The sequence below is a fragment of the Balaenoptera borealis genome, assembly GCF_965194805.1.
Source record: "Balaenoptera borealis genome assembly, chromosome: 19".
NCBI classification, from domain to species: Eukaryota; Metazoa; Chordata; class Mammalia; order Artiodactyla; family Balaenopteridae; genus Balaenoptera; species Balaenoptera borealis.
In genome coordinates, this window is record NC_138878.1 from 61146106 (window position 1) to 61167604 (window position 21499).

Here is a 21499-nt window from a genome sequence, read left to right on the forward strand (position 1 = left end):
TTGTTGTTGAAAAGGTAACATACACACTCACGGTTAAAAAGTAATCCAAACTGTAAAAACAAGGTACGGATATAACACAGCTCCCCAGAGGCAACCACTTTTTTTTTTTTTTTTAATTAATTAATTAATTTATTTATTTATTTATGGCTGTGTTGGGTCTTCGTCTCTGTGCGAGGGCTTTCTCTAGTTGCGGCAAGCGGGGGCCACTCTTCATCGCGGTGTGCGGGCCTCTCACTGTCGTGGCCTCTCTTGTTGTGGAGCACAGGCTCCAGATGCGCAGGCTCAGTAGTTGTGGCTCACGGGCTTAGTTGCTTAACAGCATGTGGGATCTTCCCAGACCAGGGCTCGAACCCGTGTCCCCTGCATTGGCAGGCGGATTCTCAACCACTGCTCCACCAGGGAAGCCCAGCAACCACTTTTACTACATGTTGTGTCCTTCCTGGGAATTTTCTATGCAGATACAGATATACATTTATATAAATATATTTTATATGTATATATCGCTGCCTTGTTTTTAAAAATCACAAATGGTAGCATGCTATACACACTGTTTTTTTCCTTTGAATATATATATATATATATATTCAAAGGATATATTCCTTTGAATATAATATATATTGTATATATAATTTGGTAATATATGATATCTAATACACACACACACATACCTATTGCCAAAGTGTAATAAAAAAGATTAAAAACCTGACTCTTAGGCACATGTAATAAGCACAGGTCAAAGATTTATTTAACTCATGAATGAGGGAACTGGATGTTTCAAAGGAGAATTCAAAGAACAGAGGTTAATACCATTATTCAGGAAAGGCATGCCAAAACAAGTTGGTCAGTTTAGATGTGAAGCTAGTTCAAGTCCTACAGGGCAGCAAAACTAACCTCTGAGGTTATCTTTTCTACCAGGGACAAATGATTGGCAACCAAACTTCTGGAAGTTACCATTTACCTTGCCAGTGTCTGGATCCTAATTGATAGTGAATAATCAATTGAACAAAGGTACAGTCCCCTAGAAAAGGAAATAATGCTTGGGTTGGTCTGCTAGACGAGGCTCCAGGACAACCAGGAAGTGACATGCTGTCATCCTTTTGTCTCATTGCCAAGTTTAAGATAATCTTTCTTAACTATATACTAGAGGTCTTTTCAAATCCATTCATAGAGGACAACCTTATACTTTTTTAATGACTTCATAGTATTCTCTTGCATGGATGTGCCATAATCTTAACATAGCTTACTTGATTTACATAATTTACTTACTATGTCCCCTTTGGTGGTCATATAGGCTGTTTCCACATTTGGCAATTATAAATATGCTGCATTAAAAGTCCTAGCTTGGGTGGGGAGGAATAAATTAGGAGTTTGGGATTAACAGATATACACTACTATATATATAAGAGATAAACAACAAGGACCTACTGTATAGCACAGGGAACTATATTCAATATCTTGTAATAAACAATAATGGAAAAGAATATGAAAAATAATATATATATGTAGAACTGAATCACTTTGCTGTACACCAGAAACTAACACAACATCGTAAATGAACTATACTCCAATGAAAGAAAACTCCTAGCATAAAGTCTATGCAAACATCTGCTTGCAAATAATAATAACTGCCCACAGTTTTGTAGCATTTACTACGTGTCAAGTGTTATTTAAAGTATCTGATGCACATTAATTCATTTGACCCTCACATCAACCTAAAGATGTAAGTTCTATTTTCATTCCCATTTTCTTTTTTTATAAATTTATTTATTTTATTTATTTATTTTTGGCTGCGTTGGGTCTTCGTTGTGGCACGTAGGCTTTTCATTGCGGTGGCTTCTCTTGTTGCAGAGCATGGGCTCTAGGCGCGCGGGCTTCAGTAGTTGTGGCTCATGGGCTTAGTTGCTTAACAGCATGTGGGATCTTCTTGGACCAGGGCTCGAACCTGTGTCCCCTGCATTGGCAGGTGGATTCTTAGCCACTGTGCCACCAGGGAAGTCCCTCATTCCCATTTTCTGATGAGGTGACCGAGACAAATTGAAGGCAAATTGCTGGGACCGAGGAAAGATGGTATTTTTCTTTGAGAAATGTTTCCAATTTGTTCCATCCACATTGCCACCGCCCTGACATGGGAAACCTGTTTCTCCACTCTGAGGCCAGCCCTGGAGTTACCAAGCCTCTTTGTTTTTGTTTTTGTTTTTTTAAAATGATATTTTATTGATTTATTTTTGGCTGCTTTGGGTCTTCGTTGCTGCACGCAGGCTTTCTCTAGTTGCGGCGAGTGGGGGCTACTCTCTGTTGCGGTGCGCGGGCTTCTCATTGCGGTGGCTTCTCTTGTTGCAGAGCACAGGCTCTAGGCGCGCGGGTACCAAGCCTCTTTGATCTTTGCCAAGCTGATGGGTCAAAAACGGTTGTGGAGGATCATCGCTTACTGTCGTTTGACTGTGACTCTCCCTTGGGGTGACCATCTATCCCGATTTGCCTGGGACTCTTCCAGATTTGGCACTGAAATTCCACATCCCTAGAAACCCTTCCATCCCTGGCAGACAGGGACAACTGGTCACCCTACTTACCATGATTCTGCGTGAGGCTGAACATCTTTTTTGTGATTCTAGAAGAAAAAAGATCTTAGACAAGGGAGTGGCCGGAAGATTTTTTAAAGGATAGAGTAGGAACAAGAGCTTCCATTTACATACCCATTACAGCTTTCGCTCTCTGCTTTACACAGTCTCACTGAAGCTTTGATGACCTTAAGCAGAGGGCTCTTTTATAGGTGGGGAAACTGAGGCACAGAGAGGAGGATAAGTTGCCCAAGGTCACGCACCTAAGAAGAGACTGAGGCAGGATTTGAACCATGCGGTGATGAACTGGGGAGTGTTTGAGTACCCACCCTTCTCTTGCAGGCCCACTGACCTGGGCCCCAGCATCCCTGAAGATCATGATGGCGTATATGAACCCGGGGCCCCACTATTCCGTCAACGCCTTGGCCCTGAGTGGCCCTAGTGTGGATTTGATGCACCAAGCTGTGTCCTACCCAAGTGAGTACAGTCCTCCTTCCAGCCACCCCCAGCTGCCCCCCATCTTCTGGGGACCTCTGGGGTCCCTTGCCCTCAGGAGGAGGATGGGCATTTACAGGGGTGACATCAGGGCCATACACCAGCCAAATGTGTTCACCTGTAAATGCAAAACACCGCTCCACATCTCTTAGGGATGCAGGCAAGCATAGGGACAGTCATAGAAATTTAGCATAGTCGTTCCCTCTGGGGTGAAGGAGGGAAGCGATCTGGAAGGGGGAACCAGAGGAATCCCCACCCGTTAGCAATGCTTTATTTCTCAAAGAAGGAAGCACTCTGTTTTTGGTGGCATTACTCTTTAGGTGTTTTTAAAAAAATTTATTAAGTTGACTATTATGGACCTGCCACTTTTATAGGCTGTATATCCAAAATGTCATGTTTCAACTGAATGTCTTAGTGCAGAAGAAATTTTAGAAATGGGATGAAAATCAAACTCATATACCTCCTTACATGGCTAAAGCCAGGTCTCCTCAGGGAGAAGCATGAGCCCCCCAATGACAGACAAAGGGGGACCCCATTTCCCAGGGGCACAGTGTGAGGTCTAGAAGTTCAGGGAATCGGCACCCCCTTAGTTTGGGCAGTTGAACACCCAGAAGGGGCTTCTCGGCATCCCGTGTACGCTCAGGACCTCACATCAGCAGATGAAGAGAATGGGGCCTCAGGTCGCCTGAAGGTCCCATTTTCCTGTCCCTACACCAGGCGCCCCGAGAAAGCAGCGGCGGGAACGGACCACCTTCACACGAAGCCAGTTGGAGGAGCTGGAGGCCCTGTTTGCTAAGACTCAGTACCCGGATGTGTATGCCCGTGAGGAGGTGGCTCTGAAGATCAATCTGCCTGAGTCCAGGGTTCAGGTGCGATGTTCTGGTCTCTGGGATCCTCTGGTCCTTCCTGGGACCCAGAGCGAAGGGAAGAGGGAGAGGTCACAAAGTAACAGCAGAAGTCATAAAGTGCCCTAGTAATCCCTTGCCTCTATTATTTCGCTGGCTTCTTCTCTTACACTCCTACCCCTTCTCACTCCACTCCAGCAACACTGGCCCCTGGTCCTTCCTCTAGCACGCCCACCAAGCACACTCCTGCCTCAGGACCTTTGCATTCTCTGTTCCCTCTACCTGGAAGGTATATTCCCCATCACCGTTTTCAAGTCTTTATCAACCAATCAAGTCACCTTGCTCGTCAATGAGACCTACACCGCCTTTGGCATTTGAAGCCGCAACTTTCTCCTGCCACCCCACCCTGCTGCCCGCCCTTATCCTGATCAACTGGTTCTTTCATAGTATTTATCACTTTCTAAATACTATGTGATTTGCTTACTTCCTGTTTATTTTTAACCTGTCCCTCTCAACTAGAATGTCAGCTTCACTTGTGTGCCCCCAAAGTAGTAGAAGATGGTTAATCCATGGATGGATGGATGGATGGATGGGTAAATGTATATATGTGTGTTTGTATGATTGTATGTGTGTACGATGTATGTATGAATGTATATATGCTTGTTTGTATGATAGTATGTGTACATCTGTACATAGCATTTGACAGATGAAAGCATGTATGTGTGTATTATTATATGTATGTGCATGTGATTAGATGTATGTATGTGTGTGTGGTGGTACGTCTGCATGTATGTGTGAATGATTAGATGAATGGATGGATGAAAGTATATGTATAGGTTTGTATGTTGTATGACAGTATGTGTGTACATGTTGTTGGATGGGTGACTGTGCTTATGTATGTATGACTGTATGTATGTGCATATGGTTGTATGTGTGTGTGTGTACAACTGTATGTACGAATGGTTGGATGGATGAACGGGTGGATGAATAGAGGGCCCCATGACTGATTGCAAAGTGGAGAGCTATGACTCTGGCATGTCTCACCAATAAGCATCAGCGTTCCTGGGCACCATGAAGGCTTCCCTGGGCCTCCTTCCCACTCACCCACACCCACCTCCCCTCTCACCCCCAGGTTTGGTTCAAGAACCGCAGGGCTAAATGTCGACAGCAGCGGCAGCAGCAGAAACAGCAGCAGCAGCCCCCGGGGGCACAAGCCAAGGCTCGTCCTGCCAAGAGGAAGGCAGGCACCTCTCCAAGATCCGCCACGGATGTCTGTCCAGACCCCCTGGGCATCTCAGATTCCTACAGCCCCCCTCTCCCCGGGCCCTCAGGCTCCCCCACCACGGCAGTGGCCACGGTGTCCATCTGGAGTCCGGCCTCAGAATCCCCCTTGCCCGAGGCACAGCGGGCTGGGCTAGTGGCCTCGGGCCCTTCTCTGACGTCAGCGCCCTACGCCATGACCTACGCCCCCGCTTCTGCTTTCTGCTCTTCCCCATCGGCGTATGGGTCACCGAGCTCCTATTTCAGTGGCCTGGATCCCTACCTTTCTCCCATGGTGCCCCAGTTGGGGGGCCCGGCTCTCAGCCCCCTTTCTGGCCCCTCCATGGGGCCGTCCCTGACCCAGTCCCCCACCTCCCTGTCAGGCCAGAGCTATGGCACCTACAGCCCTGTGGACAGCTTAGAATTCAAGGACCCCACAGGCACCTGGAAATTCACCTACAACCCCATGGACGCCCTGGACTTCAAGGATCAGAGTGCCTGGAAGTTTCAGATCTTGTAGAAGATTCTCCTTCTCCATCTCGCTCCATCTCTTGTCCCAACCGCCTCCTTGCACATTGTCTCAACCTGCCCTGGGGCGGCATCCCTGAGAAGGCGGCAGCAGCTGACCATCCCTTCCAAAGGTCATGGCCTCTTTGGCTCCAGTGCAACTTAGCCCAACCCAGCCCACCCCTTTGCTCCTGAGGAGCTCCATGAGTCTGAGTCATTCTCTCAACCCCAATGCCGTCTCACGTGGAGTCCAACCGGCATTTCAAACCATGAGCCCCAGACTCCAGGAACCGGTGCTGAGAATTCGCCCTGAGACAAAATTAAACCAAACGTGCAGCTGATTTGGGGTAATGTTTAGGTCAGAATCACGGTGCCCTTGAACAAACAGGTAGGGAGGCTTGATTCCTTCACTTTCCATTTGGGACACTTCTTTAGCATATGGGTAGAGATCCTTCTAGAAACTCCAAAGACAGACTTTGCAAAGCCCCAGGATGGAACCTTAGGCCAATTATACAGTTAAGTTCAGAAATTCGTTTGACAATTTTACAGATTTCACAAATGTCAGGTTTACATGATAGGCTTAGGGGGCTGTTTGATATATATATATATATATTTTTTTTTTTCTTCTTCTTCTTCTTAGTTTCTTCTTAAAGACATTTCATCATTCATTCATTTGGACGTTGGAAACGGGCATATTTGGTGGAAGAATGGAAGGCAAGTTGCCTGTTTCACGTCTGCTTTGTTTTCTTTTGTTTTAGCATTTTCTAAAGGTGAACTTCACCCACACATTGGAGGAATCGTCGTTGCTGTGTGGGGTGCACCGACAATGGTTGTGGATATTTCAAAGAGAAGAAGAGGTGGACAGGCTTCCCACCTGTAAATATACAAGAGGCAGGGGAGAGAAACGGATTTGGAGGCAGCCCCACATCCCAAACACACATTCCCTCTTTTAGATGTTCTGTTTTCAGTTTCGATTGTGGGATTGGACAATAAATAGAGCTTGGCCGGGGAAGTTTTCCTGGGGCAGCACCATATTTCTTTCAATGCAGTCTGACCCATGGCCACAGAGACAAGCAGTGTGAGAATTTGAAGAAGGATTCAGGCATTTTGACACTCTTGGAAGTTTGGTACTTTGGCACCTACCTCCTCAATCTGAGTTCTCCTTTCATTTTTGGATGGGGGGAGGCAGGAGCCACGAGCCTTTCACTGGTGGGGGGGCGGTGTGTTTCACAAGGCAAGGGGTGAAAGAAAGTAAGGGGGTGTTGTGCTGGGAGATGCTTAACAATGGATTCCTGAAAGAGGAGGAAAGCCCTGATTTGTAGTGGTTGCCCATTTCCATGGTGTAAATACTCCCACCGTGGCTGATTTCAGGACATCAAGCTGAGGTCCCTGAACTCGGAGGTGGGAAGAGACACTTGTAATCTGTGCTCGTGAGCCGGGACAAGCCGGCTCCAGGCCCCCAGTGCAGGAAGGAATGTCAGGAGGAAGACACAGTGCAAAGAGAGGCTGAGAGGTATCGGATGATTTTTCCGGGTCCAGGTCAGGAGAGGTCCACACGGCCTAGACCCTGAAGGGGACACTGCAATCATTAGAGCCCACAAAGGTGGTTTACTCAACATACTTCTCGATCATCTCTCATGGGTCTGAGTCATGCTGGGATGTTAGGCCCAGAGTCCACTGTGAGAAGCAATGAATAAACAGAGAAGGACGGCATATGTTGGGGTACGAGATGGGGGATCCAGGCAAAATTTTCAGCGTAGAGACAGGTAGGAGATGACATTGTGCTCTGGATCTGTGCAAAAGTTGGGACCGGGATGCCATGTCCGTTAGTCATTTTGCAGAGACTCCCACGCTCTGAGCTGGAGGCTGGGGTCTCAGGTGTAAACAAGAGTCTCTCCCTGCCCCACGGAGTTCCCCATTCATAGAGGAGCGTGTGTCTTGTGCAAGCAATTCAAAGGCAGCTCGATAAGGAGGTCCAGGGAGGGATTGGAGGACGGACACGATATTCTGGAGGAGGGTGGAAAGTAATAGTGTCTGGATGGGGGAGTCACAGTCACAGGCCAAGACTTCAAGAGACCCCTATCCTGGTGTCTTCTGAGAGTTCTCTAGGAGTTGGACAGAGGGAGGAGTCGAATCTTTTGGGAGATTCCAGGTTCCTTTCCCTGGGCCAACCTCCTGAACATCGGTTCTTTAGATGTCCATTGGGGATTCCTAAAGCCAGGAAGAGTGACAAGGGAATTGGGGACAGAACAAGAGGCAAGGGACCTCCCTCACTCTGTGTCAGGCCCACCGTCCTCCCCTTTCCCACTCACTGGAACTCCAGATCTCCCTTCGCTGGCCACCTGTGGAGTGAAAATGATTAAAATGTTGAATCCCGCTTAAAGTCTGGGTGATTTTTTTTTGTTGTTTCCATGGAGGTGCAGACCTGGGGAAGTAAAAACAAGGATTGCTCTGTCCCCTCCCTCTCTCCCCCACCTTCTTTCTCGGGGGGCATGGGTGCGTCCATGTGCTTTCTCTGTCTGGTCACTGTCTTTTCCGTGATATCTCCCTAAAGCCAATTAGGCAGGGACATGGGCTCCAGACGGCCAGCTTCCACCTGCCGTGACCTCACTGGGTCCCTCCCTCGCTGCAAAGGAGTGATGACCATGCTTCCTGCCTCAGTGGTCCATGTGAGGTTTATTTATTTATTTATTTATTTATTTATTTATTTATTTATTTATAGCTGCGTTGGGTCTTGTTGCTGCGTGCGGGCTTTCTCTAGTTGCGGCGAGCGGGGGCTACTCTTCGTTGCGGTGCACGGGCTTCTCACTGAGGTAGCGTCTCTTGTTGTGCAGCATGGGCTCTAGGCGCATGGGCTTCAGTAGTTGCTGCACGTGGGCTCTGTAGTTGCGACTCATGGGCTTAGTTGTTCCGTGGCATGTGGGATCTTCCCGGACCAGGGCTCGAACCCGTGTCTGCTGCATTGGCAGGCAGATTCTTAACCACTGTGCCACCAGGGAAGTCCTGGTCCATGTGAGGTTTGAGCCCTCCTCATCAGCCTTTAGTCCTCTGCAGCTTCATCTCACACGTCCTCCTTTCCCCTTCCATCCTGGCCACTTTCCATCTCTCCTCCCTGGTCACTTTCGATTTCCCACCATTTCTCTTCCATCTCTTTTCTTTTCTCTTTCTCTTTCCTTTTTTTCTTTTTCCCTCCTGACTATTGAGTCTCAGACTCCCAGGTCCCCATTTCTTTTTGATGGTTTTTGTCTTTTTCTTTCTTTCCCCTTCTTCGCTTTTCCTTAGTCTTTGCCTTTCTGTTTCTCCAACTCCAAGTCATCAATCTCTTCTTCTGTCCCTGTCAATCGCTGTGTCCTGGGTTAAAATGAGTGTGTGAGTGAGTGTGTGTGTGTGTGTGTGTGTGTGTGTGTGTGTATCAAACACTGAATTGATGAGGTCAGACAAACTTGCTGTCTGAGCCTGGCTCAGCCACTTCTGGTCCTATGACCTTGGGCAATTTGTTCCTCCCAACCTCAGTTTCCACATCTGTAACATGAGGCATTGAGAAGACCTACCTCAAGAGAATTTAATGACATCATTATGTTAAGTACTTGGTCCTGAAGCCTGGTCCATGCTAAGAGCCCAATAAGCGCTTATTTATTTTTATGGTAAAATACACATCACATGAAATTGACCATTATTAAATTTTAAAGTGTGCAACTCAGTGGTATTAAACACATTCACAGAAGAAACAAGGCATAAAAGGCTACATATCATATGAATCCATTTATATGAAAAGTCCAGAATAGGTAAATCCATAGAGATGGAAAGCAGATTAGTGTTTGCCAGGGGCTAGGGGGAGGGGAAAATGGGGAGTGACTGCTTATTGGGTGAAGGGGTTTCTCTTTGGGGTGATGAAAAAGTTCTGGAATTAGATAATGACCCAGCAATTCCACTTCTAAATATATACCCCAAAGAATTGAAAACAGGTGCTCAAAAAAAACATGTGCACTCATGTTCATAGCAGCACTATTCACAATAACCAAAAGGGTGGAAACAATCCAAATATCTACCTTGAAGGCATTATGCCAAATGTTTATCTTAACCTAAAATTTTTCCTGAAGTTGTACTTGTGCCATGCATAGCAACTTTATTCACAATGGCCTCAAACTGGAAACAATCCAAATGTCCATTAACAGGTGAATGGCAAAAAAAAACTGGTGCATCCAGACAATGGAATACTCCTCAGCAATCATAAGGAATGGACTCCTGGTGTACATAACAATGTGGATGAATAGCACGATAATGAGTGGAAGAAACCAGGCTCAAAGCAGTACATATGATATGATTCCACTTACATGAAATTCTAGAAAAGATAAAACCATAGTGGCAGAAAGTGAATAGTGATTGGCAAGAGCTGGGGAATCAATGGATTAGATTCACTGCAGAGGGACAAAAGGGGCCCTTTTTGAGGTACTAGAAATATTCTATATCTTGACTATGGTGGTATTTCCACCACTGTATGTGATTGCCCAAACTCATCAAATTGTATGGTTAAAATAGGTGGAATTTATAGTATATAAATTATAACTCAATAAATTGGAAGGGAAAGAAAAGAAAAATTTACTGAGCAGGTACTATTTGCCAGGACTGGAGAAAGCCAGTCCTAACTCTTTAAATTCTCAAAACAATCCACCAGAAAGATGCTATTATTATCAGATAGATGCTGTGATTATTCTCATTTCACAGATGAGCAAACTGAGGCAAAAGGAGGTCAGGTGACCTGCCCAAGGTCCCACAACTAGGACGAGGTAGAACTAGGATTATAGTCCTTGTGTTAGGATGCAGACCTTCCGGACCCTCCTGGCATTTCCCCCTTCCTCCCCATTTTTGATCCTGTCTTTCACTCTTGCTTCTCTCTTGCCTGTCTCTTTCTTCTTTGGTCTCAAGCTCAAGGGTATTTCTTTCTTCTTTTTTTCCTCTCTTCATCTCTCTCCTCACCCCCATATGTCTCTGACCTCCCTCCTGTTCCTCCTGATCTCTGAGCCCCTCCCTGGATGTTTCCTCTGCCCCTGAACAGGACTAATTTAGCAAATGCTCCAATCCTCTTATGATGGTCCAGCCTCAGCAGAATGGCAGGAGAATTAGCGGGGATTAGATTCAGACGCATGACCCATGGGGGAAGGGTACTTTGTGGAGACAACTGAATTTTAACTAAGTGATGCCCTCCTCCACCCTTATCCCCTCCATGTGAAATCATGTCTGGGACACACAATAATAATAAAATCACAGCTAAACTCTTTATGGAGCGCTTTACTATGTGCCAGCCACTTCTCCCATATTTCTCCCTTATTAAATTTCATTACAACCTCATGAAGTAGGGGCCACCCCCCCACCTCCCCTATTTTATGTATCAGGAGGGGTTAAGTAACTTTCCCAAGATGATCTGGATCCTGTTCCAGCCATCCTGGTGCTTTTCAAGTTAAAGATGAAGAAACAGAGACTGGGAGATGAGAATGGAATGGCCCTGGGACCACAGAGGCTGCAAATGCACCCCCTGTTTGGTGACTTCAAAGATGATGATTTCAGCCCCTCAAAATATGGAGAGGATGAAAAAGAGGGAAAGAAATCAAGAGGGTGTAGAAACAGAGCAGAAAATACATTCTGAGAAGGAGGAACAGAAAACAGAGCAGAGGAGGAGATTAGTTAGGGAAAGAAATTACAAGACAGATGTCAGGAGGGGGAGTTCGTGCAAGGTATTATTTCTTCTTTAACTGTGTGATAGAATTCAACAGTGAAGCATATGAGCCTGGAGGAGTTTTTTTTAGGAAGGTTAATTATGTATTTCATTTATTTAACATACATGGAATTGTTCATATTTTAAAATTTCTCTCTGTGTCAGCTTCAGAAAGTTGTATTTCTCCAGGAGTTTGTACATTTCCTCTAAGTTGCCAAGTTTATTGGTATACACTTGTTCATAATATCCTAATTTCCATTTGATTTATCTATAGTATTAAGTGATATGTCAGATATCAGATAAGAAGAAAGATTAAAATCAACCATCTTTAACATCATCTCAATAAGTTAGAAATGAGGGAATAAATAATAAAGATGAGAGCAGAAATTAATAAAATAAAAAATGTACAACAGAAAAAACAACAAAGATGTAAGTTTTGTTAGAGACTAATAAAATCAATAGCTCCTGAAACGAGTAAGAGAAAAAGAGAGAAATTACCAATATAAAGAAGGAAAAGGGGACATTACTAAAGATTCTACACTAAAGACATTAATGATCATAAGAGGATATTGTGAACAATCTTATGGCAAGAAATTTGAAAATTTAGATGACAAGATCCTAGGAGAACACAACTTACCAAGGCAAGCACACACAAAAATAGAAAATCTGAATAGTGCTATTAAAGAAGAGTAATCCATAATTTAAGTTTTTCACACAAAGAACACTTCAAGCCCATTTGTCTTCACAACAAATTCCACAAAACAATTGAGAAAGAAATTACATTGATTTTATGCAAACTTCCAGAGAATTGAAGAAGAAGGAACATTTTTCATTTTATGAGGCCTGTATAACCTTGATATCAAAAACATGGCAAGAATATTAAAATAAAGGAAAATTATAGGTCATGAGCTTAGATATAGAAACCTTAGACAAAACATTACTAAATGGAATACAGCATATATTACAGAGGAGGGATAATACCTGACCAAGCTGAGTTTATTCCAGGAATGCAAGGATGGTTTAATATTAAAAAACCAAGGAAGGTAATTTGACACATTAATATAATAAGGAGAAGATAATATCATTTCAATATATGCAGGGGAAGCATTTGATAAAACTCAAAATCCATTTTTAAGCCATTTTTAAAATTATTTATTTATTTATTTGGCTGTTCCGAGTCTTAGTTGCAGCACATGTGATCTCCGTTGCTGCATACAGGAGCTGTGTTGCAGCATATGGATCTTTAGTTGCGGCATGTGGGATCTTTAGTTGCAGCATGGGAACTCTTAGTTGTGGCATGTGGGATCTAGTTCCCTGACCAGGGATCGAACCCGGGCCCCCTACATTGGAAGCGTGGAGTCTTAGCCTCTGGACCACTAGGGAAGTCCATCAAAATCCATTTTTTGACTAAAAAGAACAAACTCTTAGAAAAGAGGAACAGAAGCAAATCCCTTAATTTAATAAAGGGTATCTGCAAAAAATCTCATAGAAAACATTATGTTTCATGTTGAAATGTTGAAAGCTTTCCTTCTATTACTGGGAATGAGACAAGAAAGTCTAGTCCTCACCACTTTTCTTCAACACTGTACTGAAGGTCCATGCAATCAGGAAATAAAGATGTAATAGAGAAAGAAAAGGAAATAAAAGATATAATAGTTTAGAAAGAAATAAAGCTATTATTGTTGACAGATGACATGATAGTTTAGTTGGGAAACCCAAAGAATCTATAGATAATTGCTTAGAATTAATGTGAGAATTTCACAAGGTCACTGGATACAAGTTAATACTGCTAACCCAGTAAAAGATTTCCTTTTACAAGCTCAAGAAATCGAGAGTCCAGACCAGGCCTGTAAGACAGGTCTATCTCTCTGTCAAAATGGAAAGTTATTGTTTTACTGCTAGCTATACTTTTATCCCAATGTTCAGGGTGGAAGGAAAGTTCTTTAGTAAAGTTGTTACAAAGTACAGCTACTAGAAACAATCTAACCAATGATTGGATCTGTCATCAAATTCCTTGGTCAATACACGACCAATATAGGCCCCTCATAATATCCGTCACTGACTTTTCAGATGTTCCTAATGTTACCACATACTTAGGTTGACCTCTCTCTGGCTTAACCTTTCAGGTCCAAATTCTCCAATGTATTAATGTGTCCATCCCTTGTCTGACACTATCTTCAGTCCTTAGAGAGTGGGCACAGTTTACCCCAGGACTTCATTGCTCTGTTCCTTACTTAATTGACAAATGTCCTAAAGAGAAAAACACAAGTAATTTGTGCCAGCAACTCCCATATGTCAAACACCACATAGATGGCTTTTGGAAAGCCTGCAAGATGAATGATCTTTAATACCGTTTCATACTGTGTTAACAAAACTTCCAATCAACGAAGCTGTCAATGAGAGCACTCTGGGAGGAACCACTTGCACTCCACCGGGTTTGTCTTCATATATGGTATAGGAATTGACACTCCCACCCAAGGATGGGCACATAAATGCCTTAATAGCTGGCAGATAGAAGGTTTATGCTCATTGGGATACTGTGTTACTCCACTGTCTATGTACAAAAATATCAGTATGTCATTTTGATCCTTTTTTTTTTTTTTAATAAATTTATTTATTTATTTTTGGCTGTGTTGGGTCTTCGTTTCTGTGCGAGGGCTTTCTCTAGTCGCGGCGAGTGGGGGCCACTCTTCATCGCGGTGCGTGGGCCTCTCACTATCGCGGCCTCTCTTGTTGCGGCGCACAAGCTCCAGAGGCGCAGGCTCAGTAGTTGTGGCTCACGGGCCTAGTTGCTCCGCGGCATGTGGGATCTTCCCAGACCAGGGCTCAAACCCGTGTCCCCTGCAATGGCAGGCAGATTCTCAACCACTGCGCCACCAGGGAAGCCCGATCCTTTGTCTTGAAAATGTACGTGACTGTGCCTTCAGCTTCTAACAGACAGAACAGTTCTCAGAGCTTTCTGAGAGTCTGTCTCCTGGGTTATAATCCTTAGTTTGGCTAGAGTAAAATCCTCTTTTTCCTTCTTAACTTGATTACTAAATGAGTTTTGTCAACAGGTCTATTTTCCATGGAGTGAACCTGAGGCTCAGATGAACTTGGCAGAAAAGAAGGCTTGTTCCCAGAAGGCAGAGAATGTGGTCCAGAGAGTTCATAAAAAAGGAGTAAATGTTTAAAATAGACCTTATTTTATCTCATATACATTTGTATCATTAATAACTGAAATATGGGGAATTTGCAGTGAGTGCCATGATAATCCCCCCAACCCACAGTTGATTTCTACGGGGCTACCGCTCTCAGCAGCTTCTTGTATGTCCTCTTAGATGCAGGCCATGCATATGGGAGCAAAATTGTACCTATGCCCTCTTTTCAAGTTTCTACCCTTCCTTGCCTCTCTGTTTTGTTCCTCAAGTTTGGTTCAAGAAACCTCTGTTCTTAGAACCAGCTGGGATATAGACAGAGGGGTAAATAATGGAAAGATATTTGTGGGTGGATGGATGGATAGAAGGGTATATAATCTTAAAAACTATACTGGAATTTGAAATTGCATAATCTGGGGGTAGGAGGGAAGATTTTGGAGGGTACAAAATAGAGAGCATCTATATGGAATGGAGTGATGGGGCCAGAAGATTCTTGTGAGGAATAGAGAACAGTGTCTTGGCCACCCAACTAGGAGGAGAGAAGGTGCAAGATAGAGAGAGTTTGTCATGGCAGAGGGAGGGAGAAAGGGTAGAAGGATGCAGCCAGCTGAGACCCCGGTTAATAATTATAAAACATTTAGAAGGACTTCCCTGGTGGTGCAGTGGTTAAGAATCCGCCTGCCAATGCAGGGAACACGGGTTCGAGCCCTGGTCCGGGAAGATCCCACATGCCGCGGAGCAACTTAGCCCGTGAGCCACAACTACTGAGCCCACGCGCTGCAACTACTGAAGCCCATGTGCCTAGAACCCGTGCTCTGCAACAAGAGAAGCCACCACAATGAGATGCCCTCACACCCAAAAGAAGAGTAGCCCCCGCTCACCGCAATTAGAGAAAGCCCGTGAGCAGCAACGAAGATCCAATGCAGCCAAAAATAAATAAATAAATTTTTTAAAAAGTGTGTATATACATTTTAAAAAAGCATTTAGAATAGTGCCTGGCACATAAGAAAAATGTATTTGAATTTCTCTCTCTCTTTCTCTCTCTTACACATATTTTTGTTTTTGTCTGTTTCTCATATCAGCCTGTCTTCCTATCTCTGTATCTCTCTTTCCTTTCCTCTCTCTGTATGTGTGTGTGTGTGTGTGTGTGTGTGTGTGTGTGTGTGTGTCTTCTGGGAGTAACCTCTGAGCTCCTCCAAGGCCCAGCACAATCTGGTCCTGGCTTACCTCTCCAGCCTCCTCTCTCTGCCTTGCTGGCCCTTCCTTGCCCCTAAAACCAGCCAGGGTCTGGGACTGAGGCCAAGGGTAGGCGCCAAGGTGGGCGAGGTTGGCTGTCGCTCGCAGCAGTGGTTCTCACAGTGGTCCCCGCTTCAGGCCAGCAGCATCAGTACCACCACGACACTTGTTAGAAACGCAAACTTTCCGGCACCACCCCTCGACAGAAATCCTGCGGGTGCGTCCTGGTAATCTGGGTTTTAGTAAGCCCTCCAGGTGATTCTGATGTACACTAGAATTTGAAAATCACTGGTTTGGTCAACACGAGGTGCTGGTTTTCCTGCCGAAAGTTTTGATCTGTGTCTCCAGCAGGGCGGAGGCTAGGCAGCCTCCAGTGACTTTGCCCTGGGGACAAAACTCTGGGAACAGAAGTGGGCTCTTTGAGCTGCCGTGACAGCTTCTTTCCTGAGCAGATGTCGACCTCAATGCTCCCAAGCATGTGTGGGGCAGACGTTGAGATAATCCTGCTGTACGGGTGGGAAAAACCAGGACTGGCCGGGGGAGGATGGCTTCGCCCAAGGTCAGGCAAATGGTAATGATAAAGGCCTCCAGGGATCCCCAACTGCTCAGACACTGCACTTGGGATGTTGAACTCAAGGGAGTTTGCCAAATACGAGAAAGAAAAGCAGCTCCCAACAGCTGGGAGCTGGTCTGGCACTCGACCAAGCCTTGGTGACCTCCTGCTGAATACAAACCACTTCACAAAGGGTCAGTCTTTGATCGTGTTGAAGTGATCTCTTGGGAATAATGTCTGAACACAGAGAGAAATACAAACATTGTCCAAACCACACAAGAGACCAGTGTACCCCATCCAAGCTAACATGAGTGACACATTCTATACAAATCAGAGCTCTAACCACACTCCATCCTTCTCACCTTCTAGATAAGATACTTAATCTCAGAATTACCCCCATTTCCTCACAGCATCTAGCCCACAGCAAAGCCACTCTTCTTTTTTTTCCCCCCAACTATGGTGAAATACACATAAGGCAAAATTTACCATTTTAAGCATTTTTAAGTATACAATTAGGTGGCATTAATTATATTCACAATGTTGTGCAAGCATCACCACCATCTGTCTCCAGGACTTCTTCCATCAGCTCAGACTGAAATTCTGTTCTCATTAAACACTACTCCTCACTCCCTCCCCACCCAGCCCCTGATCAGTCCCTGATCACCTCCAATCTACTCTCTGTCTCTAGGAATTTGTCTATTCTAGGTCTTTCATATAAGCCCTTGAATCTTTCTGTCTCTACAAATTTGCCTATTCTAGATATTTGGCATAAGTAGAATCAGGCAACATGTGTCTTTTTTTGTCTGTCTTATTTTACTTAGTACTACTTTCTAGATTCATCTATGTCACAGCATGCATCAGAACTTCCTCTTTAAGGGTGAATAATATTCCATTTTATGGGTGTACCATATTTTACTGCTTCATTCATCCATCCATGGACACCAGTGTTGTTTTCACCTTTTGTCTGTTGTAAATAATGCTGCTATGAACATGGGTGTACAAACATCTGTTTGAGTCCCTGATTTCAATTCTTTTGGGCACAAAGGTCACTTCTTTGGGGACCTTCCCCAAAGTCATCTAACACAAGCCCAAATCCTATATAGGTCCTTTCAAACGCCCTCTTACTGAAATGCCCCTAGGGCTCCCATGGCATGTGTTCTCCCTCATTGCAATGAGACAATAAATTTGCTCAAATACTGGTGCTTTCCAGATGGTCTTTGGCCGACTGTATTGGCAGCGATCACCAAGTCTGTCTCTAACACCGAAACATGAGAAAGCCAGATTCCCCAACCCCTCAGCTACCAAGTCGAGGCATGGAGCCTCTTCTCAATCTTTGCCCATCTAGGGACTTCCCTGGCAGTCCAGTGGTAAAGAATCCGCCTTCCAGTGCAGGGGACGTGGGTTCGATCCCTGGTCAGGGAACTAAGATCCCACATGCCACGGGGCAACTAAGCCCGCTCACCACAACTACTGAGCTCGCATGCCTCAACTAGAGAGACTGCATGCCACAAACTACAGAGCCCACGCTCTCTGGAACCCTAGTGCCACAACTACAGAACCCACATGCCCTGGAGCCTGCATGCCACAGCTAGAGAAGAGAAAACCTGCACGCCACTACTAGGGAGAAGCCTGTGTGACGCAAAGAAGAGCCCCCTCGCCGCAACTAAGACCCAACGCAGCCAAAAAAAAAAAAAAAAAAAAACTCTTTGCCCAGCTAAACATCACAATGTTCCATTTAATTTCCTTTAAAAAGTAGGGAGGGTTTTCTCTACCTTGGTGCAAGGTGGAGGGAAGAAAAATCTCCCATAAGAATTCATAACCATGAGCCAGTATTCATAACATTTGTGCCCTAAATTTACATTTCCTATGTGGGGAAAAAAAATCTAGAGCTAAGAATTGAGTTTAAAGTGGTCCCAGTGTGTAATGCTCCAAGGCAACTGGCAGAAGCAAATTTAAATCCTTTTAATCCAAAACTCTGTTGCATGTTTGAATTTCTAAAGTTTAATGGGGGAAAAAAAAAGAGGGCAGCAAGTGTGTATAAATTCCAAAATGGTAGTGTGTGAAAAAAAAACAAATCTAAGGGAAAAAAACCACACAAACACACAAAAAAAGTAGGGAGACTGTGGAGGGGTAGGGGGGAAGGCAAGGGAAAGATTGAGAGTCTGGGATTAGCAGATGCAAACTATTATATATAGAATGGATAAACAACAAGATCCGACTGTATAGCACAGGGAACTGTATTCAGTATCCTGTGATAAACCATAATGGAAAAGAATATGAAAAACAATGTCTATATATGTATAACTGAATCATTGTGCTGTACAGCAGAAATTAACACAACATTGTAAATCAACTATACTTCAATAAAATTTAAAAAAAAAAAGTAGGGAGAAGGTGGCCTCGAGTCACATCTTATAGATCAAGGACATTACTAGATTCTCCCCTGTCGACAGCAGCACCATCGACTGTCTTAGTGACCAATGTGTTCCCAGCTGCCCAAGAAGCAGAAAAGGTGTCCACTTACGGCAGAATGTTGCCAGAAATGGAGCTGAGTATATGTCCACTTATGGTAGGATGTTCCCGTGAGCAGCAGTTCAGAGTGACGTAAATTGAATAACAAGTTCTCTCTGCTTTGTTTCAGGTTGTATTTGATCACTTATTTAATTGTCATCTCCCACTGATGATAATAAAAGTCCCAGATAAGTTGTTAGATGAGCAGCATAAGTTGTGTCCCCGCCTGACCCCAGGAGACCCTGGCACAAGACAGGAGTTCAGTCTGATGTTTAGTCCCAGGTCTATGCATCTGGGAGAAGCGGGAAGCTGGGGTTCTGGGACCCAAGCTCCTGAGTCGAACAGGCAAACCAGACCCAGTTCATTCATCCAAAAAGGGAAAAGGGCAGGACCCAGGCTGTCTTAACACAGAGGGTTATTAGCAGCTCCCAGGAAAGGCCCAGCGAGTAGTAGCTGCTCAATTAAAAAAGGGATTAATCAATGATTGCATCTCTTGCAAGGGAGTGAGTCTGAGGGTGGGGCAAGAGAGGGTGGGTTCCAGGACCCTTAGGGTGTGTCCAGGTGGGCACAGCATAAAGCTGGGATGTAAGCCCCAGGCCCTGTGAGCAGAGCCTCAAATGCAGACAGCAGAGCAGCAGTGAGGAGGAAGCGAGAACCCAAGTCTCTCATGGGTGAGTCTGGGCCACCAAGAGGGGTCTGGGCCGGCGGTGGGGTTGGGCAGGGGGTGTCCTAGGGCCAAGGCTGGGAGGCCTCCTGGGCATCCAGAGAAGGGCCCAGCTGTCTGCGAGCGCTTCTTGCGCTGTGCTGTGGGGAGGGCGTCGCGGAGTCTGGGGAATGGAATTACATTATTGGGGCGAGGTGAGCAGAGAGCCTGGCACGCAGTGGTCCCCTGCAAACGTGAGGGTGGCTCCAGCCCTTGGATGGGAGAGGGGGCGCCCTGAGGAGCCTCTCCTGCGTGCCTTCCCAGGCTGGGGGCCCTGGAATACTCCAGGAGTTGTGAGCAGGCCCATTTCAAAGCTGTGTTCACTGAGGCCCAGAGAGGTGCAGGGGCTGGGGCTGAAGTACGGAGAGCCTGAGTCTGACCAAGAACATCTGGTCCCGATGCCGCAGGCTTCTCCACGCGCTGCCTGCCGCCCTGAGGCCTGAGCCCCTCGGCTGCTCATAAGGGCCTGGCGCAGGTAGGGAGAGGGTGCCAGGCGGGCTGGGGACTGTTGCTGGGGCTCGTGTGACCCTGCTTCCCCCTTGGCCAGGCCCCACACGGAGCTCAGGACCCCCAAAGAGGCAGCGGCAGGCGCGCACGGTGTACACCAAAGAGCAACTCGACGTGCTCAAGGAATACTTCCAGAAGAATAAGTACCCCGGCTACCAGGACCGCCTGCACCTGGCGGCCAGGCTCAGCCTAGAGGAGCACAAACTGCAGGTCTGACGCGCCCCCCACCAGGCCCCGCCCTTCCCCGCCCCCCACCAGGCCCCGCCCTTCCCCGCCCCCTACCAGACGCGCTCCCACCTCGCCGCTTATCAAGTGCCCTGCCTCTGGGCCACCTTTCTGCCCTCTCCGCTCTGCAGGAGGGGATCAGCCAGGCCAAAGGGGTCCGGTGCTGCCCTGGGTCACGCAGCAAGCAAGGGGTCTCCCGGGTGCGGACCCAGGGCTGGACCCCGAGTCCGCCTCAACCCTGTGCCATACAAGCCCTCCAACCCCACCCGGCCGGGACTGACGCGCCCCGTGGTCTCCCCGTGCCCAGACCTCCGGGCCTCTGAACCCGCGGACCCTCTCGGGCCGACCAGTCCCTGGCCCCTGGGCTCCTGGGGGCCCAAGCGCTCTCCCTCCTGCCCTCTGCACCCGTCCCCGGCGGCCTCCTGAACACCAGGGGCCACAAATTGGGTCTGGGAGGAAGAGGGAGAGGGCTGGCCGGCTTCTCACCGGGACGGGGCGGCTTCACACCCGGGGCCGAGGAGAATGCGCGCAGCCTCTCGCCTCTTACATCTCCTCTCGGTCCCCTGTTTCCCCAGGTGTGGTTCAAGAACCGCCGGGCCCAACGCTCCCGGCTGGAGCGACTGGCCGAGGGCGGAGGCCAGAGGGCCCGCGATGCTCCCACGGACCCCGGTATCCCCTGCGCCCCCGGCCCCGCGCCTGCCCCCGTCACCGCCCCCGCTCCTGTCTTTGCTGCTGCCGCTGCCGCCGCACTTGCCGGCCCCGCATTCCCAGACGGCCCGGGATTCCGCAGGCCCCCTCTGCCCAGCCCCGCGGGGATGCGCCCAGCGCCAGAGCCCAGCGTCTCCAGCCACGGCCGGGCCATGTGGGCCCCGGCACAAGGCGCCCAGGCGCCCGTCCAGGCTGCTTCAGCCCCGGCCCCGGCCCCAGTCTGGCCTCTGGACCCCTACGCCCCCAACTTTGGCCCAGATCCTTTTCCAATTCCAGTGATATTCTCACGCCAAGACCCTTCCTCCCCGACGTCTGGGTACCAAACAGAAGATAGCTTTGTGGATGAGAACGACTTAGGCCCCGGCCGGTTACTGAATTTATAGGGTCATCTGTCCCCGCAAAGTCCTGCAGACCCCGCGGGGCCAGAGAGAACTAGGGCGTTATGGGCGCGGATGGGGGAAGCGGTGGCCGCTTGTCTTCACAGCTGGTTACTCTCAGCCACTTGACCGCACCTCCCTTGATCCAGGCATTTTTGTGTCAC

The 21499-nt window shown here is 46.8% G+C and overlaps 2 protein-coding genes across 2 annotated transcripts; both read left to right on the plus strand.

Annotated features, from left to right (window-relative positions):
- The first annotated feature begins 414 nt into the window (after positions 1 to 414).
- On the plus strand, positions 415 to 9527 carry CRX (cone-rod homeobox). Its single transcript, XM_082368680.1, has 3 exons — positions 415 to 3035; positions 3771 to 3922; positions 5031 to 9527. The coding sequence occupies exons 1-3, from the start codon at positions 2936 to 2938 to the stop codon at positions 5676 to 5678; spliced, it is 900 nt and encodes a 299-aa protein (XP_082224806.1). The 5' UTR covers positions 415 to 2935; the 3' UTR covers positions 5679 to 9527.
- Positions 7395 to 21341, plus strand: TPRX2 (tetrapeptide repeat homeobox 2; the record flags this gene model as incomplete). The annotated part of the gene is made up of 4 exons (XM_082367186.1): positions 7395 to 7431; positions 20066 to 20235; positions 20382 to 20450; positions 20826 to 21341. The coding sequence occupies 4 exons, from the start codon at positions 7395 to 7397 to the stop codon at positions 21339 to 21341; spliced, it is 792 nt and encodes a 263-aa protein (XP_082223312.1).
- Between the last annotated feature and the right edge of the window lie 158 nt (positions 21342 to 21499).

What these genes read in the sequence shown, in the direction of transcription:
- CRX (XM_082368680.1), top strand. Translation starts at nt 2,936, where the DNA reads ATGATGGCGTATATGAACCCGGGGCCCCACTATTCCGTCAACGCCTTG. An exon ending in CCAAGCTGTGTCCTACCCAA is followed by an intron (nt 3,036 to 3,770) that starts GTGAGTACAGTC and finishes TCCCTACACCAG; the next exon opens with GCGCCCCGAGAAAGCAGCGG. An exon ending in TGCCTGAGTCCAGGGTTCAG is followed by an intron (nt 3,923 to 5,030) that starts GTGCGATGTTCT and finishes TCTCACCCCCAG; the next exon opens with GTTTGGTTCAAGAACCGCAG.